Consider the following 15,147-nt stretch of genomic DNA (forward strand, 5'->3'; position numbering starts at 1 on the left):
CATCACTTACCAGGAGGAACCGATGGCGCAGGTGGTCCTGGGGGACCTGGTGGTCCTGGGGATCCCCGGGGTCCATCAAGTCCTGGCTGTCCAGGAATGGAAACACCAGGTAAACCTGGATCTCCCTTCTGTCCTCTCTCACCAGGTAAGCCAGGTGGGCCAGGAGGCCCAACAGTCGTGATCCCTAAGACGGGAAAAGCTTAGTTCGTTGACAGCTCAAGGGTTTAAATTACTTTTTTGCAGGGGTGACAATGATATCTGATGAATAACATGCTACAAATAAGACCGTCTCTTTCAATGCGCACATAAGTATTCCATAACAGCTCTGCTATGGATGGAGAATGTTTCATATAGGGATCTAGAAACTGAGTAGAATTATGAATAAATCTATCTGTGCATAAAAAATAGGTAACTCTACATGTTGACGTGCACATTTTGACATGCACGCATTTTGCATTTGCAGAGATTTTTGTTTGAAAAACTGACCTGAGACTCAACAGCTAAGTAAACAGTTTATGATAAGGAAAAATAAAAAAGGACTAATGAGGGAAAGACTGATGGGAAAAAGATCATTAACTTGCTGTAACATTTGAGTCATACTGTTTTTCTCTTTGCAGATATATGATAAACACAGGTATCATCACTCATTCGCGTTCTATACTCAGACTGTCTCTTCCTTTAGTACTGGCCAATATACAGCAAAGAACCGATTTGATGGCCAGGTACCAGAGTTCTGGTACACAATACTTTCTCTGTATAACGCAATGGATAATGTATGCTACAAGTGAGTGACATAACATTACCCCTAAGGCCATTAAGCTAGGATCTGTTTGACAGCCTTGATGATCAGCATCCTCTGCTCACCATAGCAGGGGTATTAAGCGTTCAGAATTCCTCAGATTACCCCCATAAACGAAGGATCACCCTTTAAGCTCAAAGGTAGATCTAAATATTTCTGCCTTTACTTTCTGCTCAGTTCATCTGCCAAAAGCACTGTGAAAAGATCACGAAGCTAAACGTCTGCTCAGATATTTGAATATACCACTCATTTGAATGCTTGCATTCCTACCTGGAGAACCTGGTAAGCCAGGTGGGCCCGGCCTACCAGAGAATCCACGCTCCCCTTTGGCTCCTGGAAGCCCTGGCAATCCTTTGCTACCTTTTGGTCCCACTGCTGCATCAATGCCTGGTCTTGAAATGACCTATTAATGTTTAAAGTTAGTGTTAATGTGAAACAACTTATCTATTACTAAGCCAAGAAAAGAGTCACTGGGAAGGTAAAGAGATGTGAGGGAAGAAAAGTTCAATATACTTTGAACCCAATACTATTGACAGGATGCTTTTCTCATTCCGCTGAATTATCAAGGAAAATTCCCATAAAGAGGAGTCCCAACAGAAATTCAAACCACACAGCGTTCTCATGAGATTTATTAAAAATCCTACAGTACATGGCATTCTTGCTGTAGGAAAAGCAAACAGTGTTTGTGTGAGAACATAAATTCCACAACAAACCCTTCCAACACAGCCCAACATCAAATTCTGTTTCATTATAGAGGTGCAAATTCACAGCTACATCACTGATATCAATGGAGATGCTCAAGATTCACATCAGCATAACAAGGTGGAATTGGGCTTCAGGGGGAACGCTTAGTGGATGAGGCAGTACATAGGGAAACGACATAGAGAATGGCAACCTTACAGAAGAACTCTTGCTCAGGTCATTTCAATTTCTTGGCAGCAGACTGTGACAACATAAACAACAGCTTAGGATGGGTTTTCTGTGGTGCAGTGCCTTTCAACAGGGTTAGAATAGGCTACAAAGTATTTGTTCCCCATAAAAAGGCTTCAGTTCAACTGAAGAAGTAACTCTGTGTTGCTTTGCGAAGGCAATCTTTTGAATTTCTGAAAAGTTTTGTATGTTGATCCACCAATGCCTAGGATCAAGTACACGTCCACTGACTGCAAAAAGGCTGCCTCGTTTCTCCTGGTCTGAGGTTACGGTCTAGCCTTGTGTTTGTAACCTAGCAAATCCTAGAGCACCGGATCCATCTTGGGAGAAGGGAACAATCATTTGTATTAGTGAGTACGTGAAACCTTCGCTGCTCCTGTCAGTTATTGTTACACCCGGAGGGAGGTGACTTACAGTCACCTAAGCATTATGACAAGACAACACTGCCAACCAGATGGGAGAAGAAAAGAAAGTATCAGCAACTTACACTTCCAGGAGGACCAGGGGGACCAATGTCACCTTTTTCACCCTACCAATTAAATTGAGAGCACTTTTTATATCGCACACAAGAGATTTAATGCAAATATTCCATAGCACTTTAACAGCATAGGCAATGCAATTACTACTCAGCCAGAATTGAACTCAGTGATGGCAGATTTTGTAGGTACCGTAGCAGAAACGACAAATAACCCTGCATACCTTTTCACCATCTCTTCCTGGAGCACCATTTACTCCAGGCCCACCAGGTAAACCCTTCAAGGAAAGAGAAAGATAATCCCATTTAGATCTTCTCCATATCAGGAGAAAAACTTTTAAGCAGTCTGCTTGGGTGAGAAACATATGAGATACTCACATCCAGACCAGGCTGACCAGGATCTCCATCTTTGCCAGGCTTTCCCTTCAAAGAAACAAACATGTATTGAAATAAAAATCTTCAGTGGTGAACGATTCTTGTGGAAATAACGTTAACACACTTTCCATTTTTCAATAAACCAAACTTCCTCTAGAACACAACCCTTGTGACAAATACCTCACAGATATCAACCATGTATAATCAACTGAGTTTACTAACCTGAGGATTCATTCTGAAAACCAGAGTGCAAAAACTTGACAAGTCTCAAAGAAATGCTGTAGGAATACAGCATATAACGACCTCCAGTTAACTAGTGCTGATTCCTTGCATGCAATGTTTTATTTCTTTTAAAATAGAGGAGTCCTTTACTTGGAAAACAGATCCTAATTCTGAAACACTAGAACACAATATTCAATTAGGAAATAATATAATGTGATCAGTGAAATTAAAATAGAAACTTTTCTGTGATTGAATTTTAACTCTCCTTTAAACATTTTTTTCTGAAGAATAACATCAGCAAAAATATAAAGTGCAATGCTGCTCAAAGAAGTGACTTCTGAAACCATACCTTCTTGCTAAACAGATTTCTCATTGCTACCCTAAAGGTAGTGCAAAGTCCATTTTATTCCAGACCATTTAATAGGCAAAACAAATAGAAGTGCTTTTGGCATTACAGAAGCAATACGGATGGGGAACACTGGGTAGAACATTACTAGAACAGTTGATTAAGTTTCACCACAGTGCCAACATCATTTCTCAATCACTGAGAAGTTGATAATGAGACTACACCGATATTACTAGAATATAATGTGATTCGCAAAATCTTTACTATTAGCGATGGTGTTGAATTCCCCAAAAACGAAGCTTGAAGATATCCAGTGGATTTTCAGGACTAGCTGTTTGATGCCATATACTAACATTTTTTTTCTGAGTATATCTGACATGGGTTTGAGCTGCACAGAACAATATGGAACTCTAAAACATAATTTTAGAGTCACTTAATAGAAAAATAGCACTTTAGGTGTGCAACATGCCCAAATTCAGAGCAATAAAAAACAAGCAAAAAATGTTGGTAAACAAGCTTTTGGCAAAAGGCATCCCCCACATCCTCTAGGGATTTTTACCCTTTCAGATTTTTGCAAATTTATGTGGTTCCCAAATACTTTTGCAGAGAGAAGCAAGTTGGAGGATACAATTCAGAAAACACACAAAATGCAATGAGAGTTTTGGCTTTGTAAATATGCGCCATTTCTTACTCAGAAAAGGCGAATCAAAGTCTGCCGTCAAAATTTCAGCAACTAAAAAGAATTTTATCGAGAATACCAAACGGACTTTTTTTCCACAGTCTTTCTTTCCTGTTGTATAGGAAATTTGAAAATCTATCATTCACATGTTTCTAAACAGGGGTTTTTACGTTATCCCATTAAGATGAGACCTGTGGCTTGATTTTCAGAGGTGTCCATTATGTCGACAAAGCTATGGATTCAGTGGCTATGACTGTGAAAACACAGAATGCTTGCAGCTGGGAGCAGCTTGTCTTTTCTTTGCAGGTACAGCCCATGTTGTTTTTGTCCTACTTCTTAGCACCTTGATGATCTTCCTCAGCTTTCCCAAGGTGTGATACCCAAGCAAATCCAAATTCCTGGATGTTTTTGAATCTAGACAGGAACAAGGTGACTCATGCTATCCCTAGAAGCAGCTAACCTGACTTGTCCCCTCACCAGATAGTACATAAAAAGAAGCAGTCACTTGCAAAGTGACAAGTGAACTCTTGGTCTTGATGCAGTGTTCAGAGACTTGTTGCTGTGACTCACCTCATGAGAAAATCCACTAAGAACGAGTTACACAGACCAGCTTTAAAATAGAGCAGTCTCATGCTGCTTGGCAAACCAACACAGAAAACTGAATGAAGACCCTCTCTAAAAAGAAACAGAAAACCACTGCTTCACAAAAACCACTGCTTCACAGTCCAAAAGCTTCAAAGAATGTTTCCATATGCAACAGATAACGCCATCCAAACGTAGTTTTGCCTGCCCCGAGACTAAAATCTGCATGTAGATGATTCCATCAAGAACGCACTGAGAGATCCATAGCTAGAACCACCTTCCTATGAACCAGATGCATCACCAACAGTTTGCCAGATCATGGACCAAAAAAAAAGTCTCTTACCCAGAGGCTGATGGCCCTGATGGCCCAACCTGCATTCAACATTTGCCTAATTCGCAAAAAATAACAGTGATTGGAAAGATAAACGTTTGGTTAAATAGATTACTTACTCTTTTGCCTGGTTCTCCTTGCTCACCTTTTTCACCTTTTACGCCACCGGGAAGACCCTGGACACACAAACATTATCTTAAACCGAGTCCACAAGCCAGAGGAGAATGAATTTACAGTTCTGATACAGATGCAACAAAGAGGACTAAAAGAGGACTACTCACAGGAGGGCCTTGTGGCCCAGGAAGTCCTGGCGGGCCTGGATCACCTGGAATACCCTGTCAAGCATGAGCAAAAGAAAAAGAGGGTTAAAGCCTCCATCACTCCCTAGTCTCCCCTAGTCTTAATTTTTTTTTAAATAGAATCTTTTTTGCTGTCGTTTAGATTTCCAAGTGCCATGAACAGCAAGGGCTCATATAACGTATTCTTTATCTGTGCAGATCTTCGAGTGCAACTATAAATTTCATTAACTGCTCATCCTGTTTATTTAGATGATTCACTCCACTAAGATACAGCTGCCTCCTGCGTGCACTGCAGCAGCTGGTTTGGTGGTCTACAGCTGCTATACAATAATAAAAAGGAAGGAAGGAAGGAAGGAAGGAAGGAATACCAGATCCAGCTGAAATTACAGGGGAAACAGTCATTAGGTTGCTGCTAATTGCTGAAGTTGTGAGGACTGAGAATATAAGGACCAACAGCCTGCTCTTCAGAAAAGTGTCACCGGATCACCATGTTAAAAAGTTAGGGTTGCTATTTTGTCTTGTTACACCTCTGTACAAGCTGTTAAACCTCTTCACTATCAGTTTAGAGAGAAATTCACGAACTGCTGAATCCACGAAAGCTTTGTGTAGAGTTTCTGTTTTTTCTTAGAGGCTTCCTAGACTTATATAAGCCTATCAATATGCTTGATTTTTCAATCATCAGAGATCAAATGCGTATTCCATAAAAAACAAGTGTAATGCTCAAATTCTATACTGATTGTGTACCAGCAAGTACACAATATAAATGTTGAAATATAAATAAATCTTTAAACCTTGAAATCATTATAAATATTGGTCCAAGGCAATGTACTCAGACTATGTTTGTAGGTCTTAGTGCTTTGTAAGGAATGCAGTTAAACCGTTTTGATTTTGCACATTTATATAGCTTCACATCAGCATTAGTCCTTCAGAGATCCTGGATGACAGAAGCAAATTACTTTGTCCCTAATAAAGTCAGCTGAATTTTTGCTTCATTACAGTGCGTTCAAAACTTCGCCTCATGTTTTCTTAGAGCTATAAAGACACACAGTGTTCTTTTTTTTTTTTTTTTTTTTTTTTTAAACCTTCTGTCTTACTAACTACTAAAGAGACAAAACCAGAGACTGAGATTTTCCTAGGGTGACTCAAATGGCAAATACACATGAGTGGATAGCTCCAGGGTATGCTTTAGTGGGACCTAACGTTCTTATGAAAGGGATGGTAACAACCAATTTTGGATCACGATGAAGGGCAGCAAAGTCATCCTACCCCTGCCAAAATAAAATACTGCTGTCTACCAATGCATTCTTCTCTCTGACATGTTTCCCTGGTCAGCCAAGATGAAAAAGGTGAAAAGTAAAAAAAAACGTCCAAATAAAGATGGAAGAAAGTTAGTTTGAAGTCACATAGGAGCTCAGTTAACACAGTGATGTTTGCAAAATTACTAGAGCATAAAAATGAAAACTCTTGCTTCAAAGTGTCTATCTCAGCCATTCTACTGCTCAGGCTGGTATTTGGAACTACCACAGAAACTTCAAAAACAAAAATGAAATCGAGGCATATATGACACTGCAGGTAGCGTTCAGATCGTCTATGACTAGACCTCAGAATCAAATGGGACTAATAAAATGTTTCCCAGTGAAGAAGAAAGGAAAAAACATAGTACCTTTAAAAATGGCAACTCTCTCAATGACTTACTGGTGGGGAAGGATCCATTCCAGTCAAACCAATAGTTTGAGCTTACTGCTACAGTATGGCTCAATATTTACTTCTAAGGGCCAGAAACTAGGAAAGCACTTTATTCAGACCAAAAGGAAGAAAGAATTCACGGCATCATTTATGATCAAAAGTGAAACAAGTTGAGTTAAAATTTTTGAAAGACTTCTTCACAATAGATGACAAAATTGTTAATTAATGGCAGTTTGAATCCCCAGACAGCTTTGCAAAGCTCAGACTGGGTGTTCCAAGGAATGAGAATAGTTCAACTGCTTTTACTATGATCTTCCTTTGAGACAGTTTCTTTTGCAGGACCAGTTATTTTACTAGGGGAGTAACTCAGCTAACCTGACTGGCATGCCTTCTATTAAAGGAAAAGTATTCAGGCCTGAAGTGCTTTGGGAAAAATAACAGACCCTGTATACAGTGAGCAGGATATCAGTACACATTAGTCAAATCAGGGGAGGCTACAAGCTTGATCATATGTTTATTGCAGATGGATATCACCTCCCACTCACCTGATCTCCTTTCTGAAACTCAATGTCATTTGGTCTCTTCTGTTCTCCAATTTGTCCTGGTGGCCCTGGAGGTCCCTGAAGACCTTGTTCACCCTAACGTGCAAGAAGATGGTAGTTAATTACAGCCAACGCAAATAAAAATGACATGAAGTAAAATAACACGCATAAGTATTTTGAAATTAATAAGCAAAAGTATCATCATGATCACCTACTCACTTTTTCACCTTTGGGTCCTTGGAAATTCAAACCCATATTACCCTGCAAAAAGCAAAACTCATCAGCACTTGGAAGTCATAAGTCAACAGAAAGAAAAACAAAGCAAAGCCCACCGCCACCATCAGTAAGGGGAGAAAAATACCTTAGGTCCTGGCAGCCCTGGTGGACCAGGAGGTCCCTATTAAAAGAAAAAAAAAAAAAGTCACTTGTTCATAGTACTTCTACTTGGGGATAGCCATACACTTTCCATGCTCCCTTTGAAAAAAGGGCAATGTTGCCACTGTGGCTAGATCTGCGTTATACCCACGCTGACAAGGCATTTCTGCCATCCTCCAAGAGCTCCCCTCATGATCTTAAACTTTACAAATATGTAAGAAACTAGTTCATGCTTTAAGCAAGAAAAATGCACAAAACGAAACATTCAGGTACTAACATTTGGGAATTAAGCATCTAGGTCTAAACACATTACGTCTTGTCCCTCAGCACTCACAAGCAACAGAAGCCACGCTCTCCCACCTTACTTGGTGGAAACACATATAAGGAGCACAAAGATTCAGTCTGATCTGCAAAAAGCAAAAAGAGCTCTGGGGATAGGCTGAATATTTTAAACATATCACTCTTAAACATGCAGAGTAGCAGCTCCAGGTCACACGAATACATGGTAGCTACTAACTTCATCCCAAGTCTTGACTATCAAGAGTTCTGTCCTTTGCTGACCTGCCTCTGAGGACATGAAACAAAGTAATAACTGCTTAGTTTTGGAACTGCCTACAGTTTATAGGTAACTGGTTAAAGAAACTTACTGTTAAACCTGGGGGCCCTGGAGGGCCAGTTGGACCTGGTATACCCATGGAGCCGGGGGGGCCCTGTTGAGAAAGTGGAGGAGGCTGTCAGAGGCACCTGTTTGTGGAAAAACCAGTGGGGCAAATGCAAGATCCTCAAAGTCAAGACGACAACAGCTGGCATCTCATACACTTCAAATCATAGGAAACGATCACTAACCTCCCAATCTGCTCTGGAGGAAGGATCTAAAGGAGCGCATGCTGTGCCAGGACTGTACTGCTCTCAACATTACTACATCTCTTTGGCTTGGATAAGGGAATGCTTTTCTTGTTTGTTTTGAACTAGTTCCTCTTTCTTTCTCTTCATGCACAGAGAGAGAATATCATCACACTGTATTTGTGATTCCTCCCAGCCAGAAACAGACAATAGGGAAGCACAGATCAGAGGAACAGAAACACTAACAGGCTCAGTCTGGTCAGAATAGTCTGGGGCTTGCCTCTCTGTACCAGAAAATGGGAGTCTCTGGCTTCTGTCCAGTCCAGACCGATAGACATTTTCTGCTCCCCCTCGTTCTTCCGCTAAAGCAATGAATGGCTCAGTGGGGAAGCGTAGGGCCTGCAGTTACTAGCTGTTTTCATGGAAGCCTGCTGGGAGAACAGCAACTCTGTTCAGGAGGTGCAGATGACGAGAACAGCTGAGACATTCCTCTCTTCCTACCATCTGAAATAGCAAATACAGCCCAGAAAGGTAGATGTTACTTGCTTTACCTCAGGGTTAGGAAGGGGAAGGAATTCTAGAACTGGTCCAGAGGATGCCTGAAAAGGGGGGACAGGAAGGGGAAACAGAGAAGCAAGCCAGTAACTGTGATTACAGCTGTCTGCTGGACACCGTTTTCCTGCAACGGGACTTTTCTGGTCTCTGTGGGTCACCCTATTAAGGGCAATATGGCTGTACTTACTTTCCTCTGAATCATAAACTAGAGGTACATTAAATCTGAACCCTGCTCCTTCACGTAAACATAGGTTTCCCATAATACCAAATGTTTCAGCTGTGCCATAATCCAAATACTCTTCATTTTAGCTTTTTTGGCAGAACATTGTCTAATAGTACTTTAGACAACTCACAGGTATCCCTGGAAGACCTGGAAATCCTGGGTCGCCCTTCTGTCCTGGCAGCAAGGATGAAATTATTTCACCTGGTTCACCCTAGAAGAAAAACAGCTAACTTTAATTAATAGCACATTCTATAACTCTTTATCACCATTCTGACTTCAAAGGACACATACAGTGGCTCTTACAGCTCTGAGAGACTCAAACTTATGCTATGCTCCAGCAGTTCTCTAATAGAGGTACTGGATTCTCCAAGAAATCTCTCTTTTTTTAACAGAGATCCTTGCATATTTAGAGAATTTTGGCTAAAACCAGCTAAAACCTACTACCAACTATTAAAGGCTTTCTTTTTATCTGTACAGATGTATCAGCATTGACTCGAATTCCAAAAGATTAACGGATTGAAACACAAATGTTTCTACAAAAGAAATCGACATTCTAGTCGTATGTGAAAGCAACTGATAGGACACGACAGAAAAAAAGACTCATTCAGCCTTTTGCAATGTCCTACCTCATGAGATTAATGCAGAGTATGCAATTATAATGGTCATGCTTCATGGTCTATATTGAAGAAGAATTTCTTCTTACTGATTTCAAGGAAGAATTTTTTTCTCAAAATCTGAAACATTTGTCCTGGTCAGCTTGCATTTTAATATCTTTAAAATGAATGGGAAGAAAAAAGGCCGAGAAAAACAATTCATCTTAAAAGTCATCATTTCCCAGCACCAATGTATTATGCTGTCCTCTCAGGAGTTTCTGGGAATAACTCTGTGGGTCACGCTTCCGTTTTAACAGACTTGAACTGAAACTGGTGTTTTGGCCGACGGTCAAATAGGTCAAAGACACAAGAAAAAAAACTTAATTAAAACTTAAAGGGTAAAATCCTAAGGTCTAAAATAAGTTTATGAGATTATTTACACTAAGAGATTACATACTAATCTATAAAGTAGAAAGCATGTTTCCAAAAGGAACACAAGATGCTGCAACAGTCCTCTCACTGGATATTTTAAGTTCACTGTTATTTGTCAGTCTTTAGCATTACTTGGCATGCACATGTAGACTATTGGTGCATTTAAGTGCTGGCAGGCATTTTGCTAACTTGATGCCTCACAGCATACACAGACTGGTCCATTTGGGCACAACAGCCCTCACACTCCCATGGGAACCAGCTTCAGAAAACAGTTTCCTACTCCTGGAACTACTCACTCAAACTGAGTAAAGCTACTGAAGAATTTTCAGATAGTTGCACTGCAGTAGCTTAGAAACAATAAGCCTTCTGTAGAAATTCACTTCAGCTTCCAATGGATATACATGGTCTTGCACAAATGCAAGCAGGTTATTTGTGTCAGATCACACTGAATATCCGTAACTTGATTAGTGTTTAGATGCGAGTACGGAACACTTACCTTCATACCTGGCAGACCAGGGGGTCCCTTTGTTTAAAAGAAACAAAAAATAAAAGAAAGATTAATATAAATAAACTATTGATATGTTATTTTCAAACCACTGATCAGATCAACAGCATGAGACAAGCATTAAAGAGAGAAAACTAAAAAGGGTAAAAAAAAAAAAAAAAAAAGGGAGAAAAAATGTTTATGATCTTCAGAATCAAACACAACAATTTTGGAGAAGTACTTTCAGCAAGTATGGGCATTAGAAGGACTATATTTCCCTCTGCTGGCAATTTGTTTCTTTATATACCTCCTATTATTCTCTCTACCACATTTCTTTAGCATCCTACTTAAGTTCCGACAGTCACTTTGCTGCACGTTCTTTGGTCTTGTGAGGAAAATACCCTACAGTCTCTTCTTTCTGCCCTGCTAATCATCAGTAACGCTCTTTAGGTGCACCAGATGACAGTATCAAGATCTTTCTTCTCTGATATATATGCATATATTTATATTTTTTTACAGGTGGCACAGCATTCCAACAGTGTGAGGATTCAAACAACTTTTTGTTAGCTTTGCCATAGCACACAGCAGAAAAGCTCACTCTTTTATTTATCTAAAATATTGTGATTACTTTTTAACTGTAAGAACTTGATATAGTCTTATTTATTAAAAGAATAACTGTGAAAAGAGGCTGATATTTATCTGATCTTTCATAGATCGAAGTAGAAGTTTTTCTGTGGATTACAGGAAGCTGATTTAGAAATCTTTTACTTACAGGAGGCCCTTGTAAACCAGGAAAACCTGGACTGCCTGGGAATCCACGCTCTCCCTTAAGGATGAAAAAGATGATTAGCCAAAACTAAAACAAAATATAAAAAAGACAGGTAAAAAAATGTTGAACACTATGGAACAAAGAGGGAAAACGCATGTAGTGCTACAGAAGATCAACTTATTGTAAGGAAAGATTATAAAGTGACGTTAAGTAACACGTTAGAATGAAAGCGTCTCCTTCCAGTAAGGGTACTAAATCACTGTTTTCAGTAAAACGCTATTAGAAATTAATAAATAATAATATAAAATAAATAAAATAGTGACTCTAGTAATAAGTTTTGCTCGGTAGCAAGACTCTACTGCAAAGATCAGATGCAGCATATGATCCAATTATGATACATTCCTCTCTCAGTTTGTTAGCTATAAAATTAAGAACGATTAGCAGAATAAAGTAATAAAGAAGTTAACTATGATGGCTGCAGATTGTAAACGTCGTGATTTGGTGCTGGCTATTTCTCACCAACAACTTGTGCTTTAAGTACCAGATCGTGACCTCTTTTCCCAGATGTGGATATAAGCTGAGATGATGTGAATCATCTCAGAATCACCTGCACTACTCAGTAACAGCAAATAATGCACACAATAAATTAATACCATTGGCTACAGTCAGGAGAAAAAGAGTTTTTTATCATATTATTGTCGTATTGTTATTAATTTTAAAGGGATTCTACCTTTGTTCCATTGCATCCTGGGACACCCTGAGGTCCTGGTGGCCCATCCTGTCCCGGTAATCCCTTTGAAGTGGAAAAGAAGAAAGTACAGTTAGCTCACAGGATGCTCTCCCGGGCCAGAAAGAGAAAATGGATCAGATTCTATCCATACAGGCCATTCCTACTCACAGGAAGTCCTGGTGTGCCTGGAAATCCCGGAAGCCCTGGAGGTCCCTAAAAGAGAAAAAAACACACATTTTAAACAGGATGGTGTTACATGCCACACTTAAAAAAGAATGCCACGCTGAACAGACATCAAGGTTCTTACAAATCTTTCACAGAAATATTCATGAAAACACAGAGAAGGCAATGAAGAACAACTATAGTGATTAAAATAAATAGATATATAAAGACAAGAAATGAATACTCATGGTACAGAAAAAAGATTGCGTTCCACTGAAGTCAGAGCCACATGAACTGCCACCAGGTGAGGGGTTTAACAAAAAGAAAACACAAAAGTACAAGACCTAAAGGATTTCCAGACAAATCAACCTCTGCCATGCCAACCCTAGATACACTGCATCTACTTCATAATAAACTGAAGCAAAGTTACTGGAGCTTGTTCAGGTCCTGCATAGCAAAATGGATGAAATGAGTATTGGGATTACTCCTTCTAATGAGTTTATGACAAGCAATACAAGAGATCCATCTGATAAAGTTATCTTCAGATCTAAGTCAAAATTTTCTTCCCCATAAATCACAATTTCTATGAGAAGGACCCACTCAATGACTGCTGATCTTTATCCATAATTCCAATACATCACCCTAAAACTGCACAAATGCTCACTCTGATTCCTTTGGGTCCAACAGGCCCTGGAAGTCCATCATCACCCTAAAAAAAAGAGAGAGAGAGAGAGAGAGAGAGAGAGAGAACAAACACATTCAAAATGGCAACCAGCCTTTCTATCAAAGTAAACAGCAATCATGATAAAATTTCTTTTACGTGTTGACAGTAATACGTTTAAAAGTTGTGTTATTTGTCATTTTCTGAGTAAAGCGGTTCAAAATAATTTTATTTTGGGCCTTGTAGTTAAGCTGGAATTGAAAAGCGTGTTTACAGCTGATATACCATGACTTAGGGGAAATATTTTTAAAATCAAAGCGTATTTAAACCTGCTTGTAAGCTGATACCTTTTGCTTACTCCTTTCATCAAATATACTGTAGTGACCTCTTGTGGGCAAAGCAAAATACAAGATTAAATGTGAATAATATTGTAGCATTATTGTTTTGTATTATGACAATTCAGAGGTTCATAGTAAACTATCTGAAAAGAAACAGCACTTAGGAAGTAGAAACATAACCAAAGTTTCTAGCACAAGACCTCTTTTTTGTTTCACTCTTGTTACATCTCATTAATTTTCTCTCTTAGTGTAGTCCTTCATTTTTTCCTATCACCTACCTATTCCTTCCCTTCCTCCTTTATGATGCGTTTCTGTTAGTTTATATTATGGGCTTTTGCTAAAGAAATAGGCAGATCATGGATAAGCTTGTGCACATTAAATACACACACAAGCATTCAGGGGAAGGCTTTTCAACATTCTAATGCCATGTTACACCATCTGAGCATGACAGTGTAATTTAACAGCAAACAAAAATAAACTGAAACCCTTCAGGGAAAGCAAGGAGCATTCCTCAGTGGTCTTTCGGCATTGTTCAATGCAGCCTTCATTTGTTTCGCCCAACCCAAAACCCGCCCCCAAATGCCACCAGCTGCAAAGTGCCAGCACATGGCGGGACCTCTGCGGTGGCTGATGGCCAAACACCACTCTTACCAGTTAACTAAGCAATGGCGTACATCAGTGCATCGGCTAATAAAACTACATTATGTCTTACCAAACCTGTTCTCTGAGCCTAACCTGCAGTACCTTGTGAAAGGATACAAATGCACATACAGTATTTGCATGCGTGTATATAGGTGAGGAATAGGAAACTTAGGTCAAAATTTTTGCCGTGGTCGACTGTTCAAAACAAACAAAGCAACGACGTAGTATCCCAATCCCCAAGTTTGAGTGTTAAACCAATGACAATCAGGAATTCTGGAATGATTTGGGATCAGCACTACAAGCAAGCTAACAATACTTAGCATTTCCACGACGTACAAGCGAACTGTGACTTACCTTTGTGCCTCTTGGACCAGGAGGTCCTTCTGGTCCTGGAAACCCAGGCAAACCTGGCTGCCCTTCCAAGCCTGGGAATCCCCTTTCACCCTACAAAAAGAACAGGGGAAACAAAATCACGAGTTATTTAAGATACATTCAGAAAACAAACTACTACTTCTTTCTGGTTTTCTGTAGGAAGTTGTCATACAGAGAAATAACAAACTCACCAACGCTGTGATTGAACATCTCGCTTGCCCATATACGGAAATCCCTGAACTCCATGCCCATGCATTGCCTTTAATTGCACTAAAACAGATTTCCTAGAATGTTTATCCAGGATTTAAGTCACCTATTTATCAAAACAATTCATCAATCTGTTTCTCCTGTGCTGCCCAAATGCACCACTCTCTCCCTTCTTCCTACAAAAACGTACCTTTGTTACTTACTAAGTCTCTCCCAAAAACTCACCTCTGCTGCAATCCTTAGAAAATATTTTGCTTTCTCCTACTTGCTCTACAGATAGTTTGGTTCCTATTTGCAGGACAACTTTTGTACATTTAGCTCCATTATCTTATTGTGCAAATTGCAGGAACTGCCCAAGAATCAGAGGCCTGGGCCCAGTAGTCTTCCACCCCAACAAGTACCTTCATCACTAGATTAGAGCTGTACAGGCTTTTGCATATTCTTTCTGAAGTGATTGATCTTGAATTATTGTTTTCTTGAACAGCTTCGGCAAGA

The 15,147-nt window shown here is 39.6% G+C and overlaps 1 protein-coding gene across 2 annotated transcripts in view; it reads right to left on the reverse strand.

The window, feature by feature from the left end:
* The window catches only part of COL4A5 (collagen type IV alpha 5 chain), an 87,202-nt gene that overhangs the window by 37,937 nt on the left and 34,118 nt on the right, over positions 1-15,147 (reverse strand). For both annotated transcript variants that reach the window (XM_068957492.1, XM_068957493.1), the window contains exons 3-20: positions 14,428-14,517; positions 13,097-13,141; positions 12,439-12,483; positions 12,271-12,333; positions 11,544-11,597; positions 10,784-10,810; positions 9,393-9,473; positions 8,289-8,351; positions 7,628-7,663; positions 7,486-7,527; positions 7,270-7,362; positions 5,021-5,074; positions 4,859-4,915; positions 2,583-2,627; positions 2,429-2,482; positions 2,217-2,258; positions 1,070-1,202; positions 11-184 (exon numbers count right to left, since the gene is read on the reverse strand). In XM_068957492.1, the coding sequence (XP_068813593.1) occupies positions 11-184; positions 1,070-1,202; positions 2,217-2,258; positions 2,429-2,482; positions 2,583-2,627; positions 4,859-4,915; positions 5,021-5,074; positions 7,270-7,362; positions 7,486-7,527; positions 7,628-7,663; positions 8,289-8,351; positions 9,393-9,473; positions 10,784-10,810; positions 11,544-11,597; positions 12,271-12,333; positions 12,439-12,483; positions 13,097-13,141; positions 14,428-14,517 (1,198 nt within the window). The remainder of the gene's footprint in view (positions 1-10; positions 185-1,069; positions 1,203-2,216; positions 2,259-2,428; positions 2,483-2,582; positions 2,628-4,858; positions 4,916-5,020; positions 5,075-7,269; positions 7,363-7,485; positions 7,528-7,627; positions 7,664-8,288; positions 8,352-9,392; positions 9,474-10,783; positions 10,811-11,543; positions 11,598-12,270; positions 12,334-12,438; positions 12,484-13,096; positions 13,142-14,427; positions 14,518-15,147) is intronic.

The sequence above is a fragment of the Struthio camelus genome, chromosome 11, assembly GCF_040807025.1.
Source record: "Struthio camelus isolate bStrCam1 chromosome 11, bStrCam1.hap1, whole genome shotgun sequence".
In the NCBI taxonomy this organism is placed as follows: domain Eukaryota; kingdom Metazoa; phylum Chordata; class Aves; order Struthioniformes; family Struthionidae; genus Struthio; species Struthio camelus.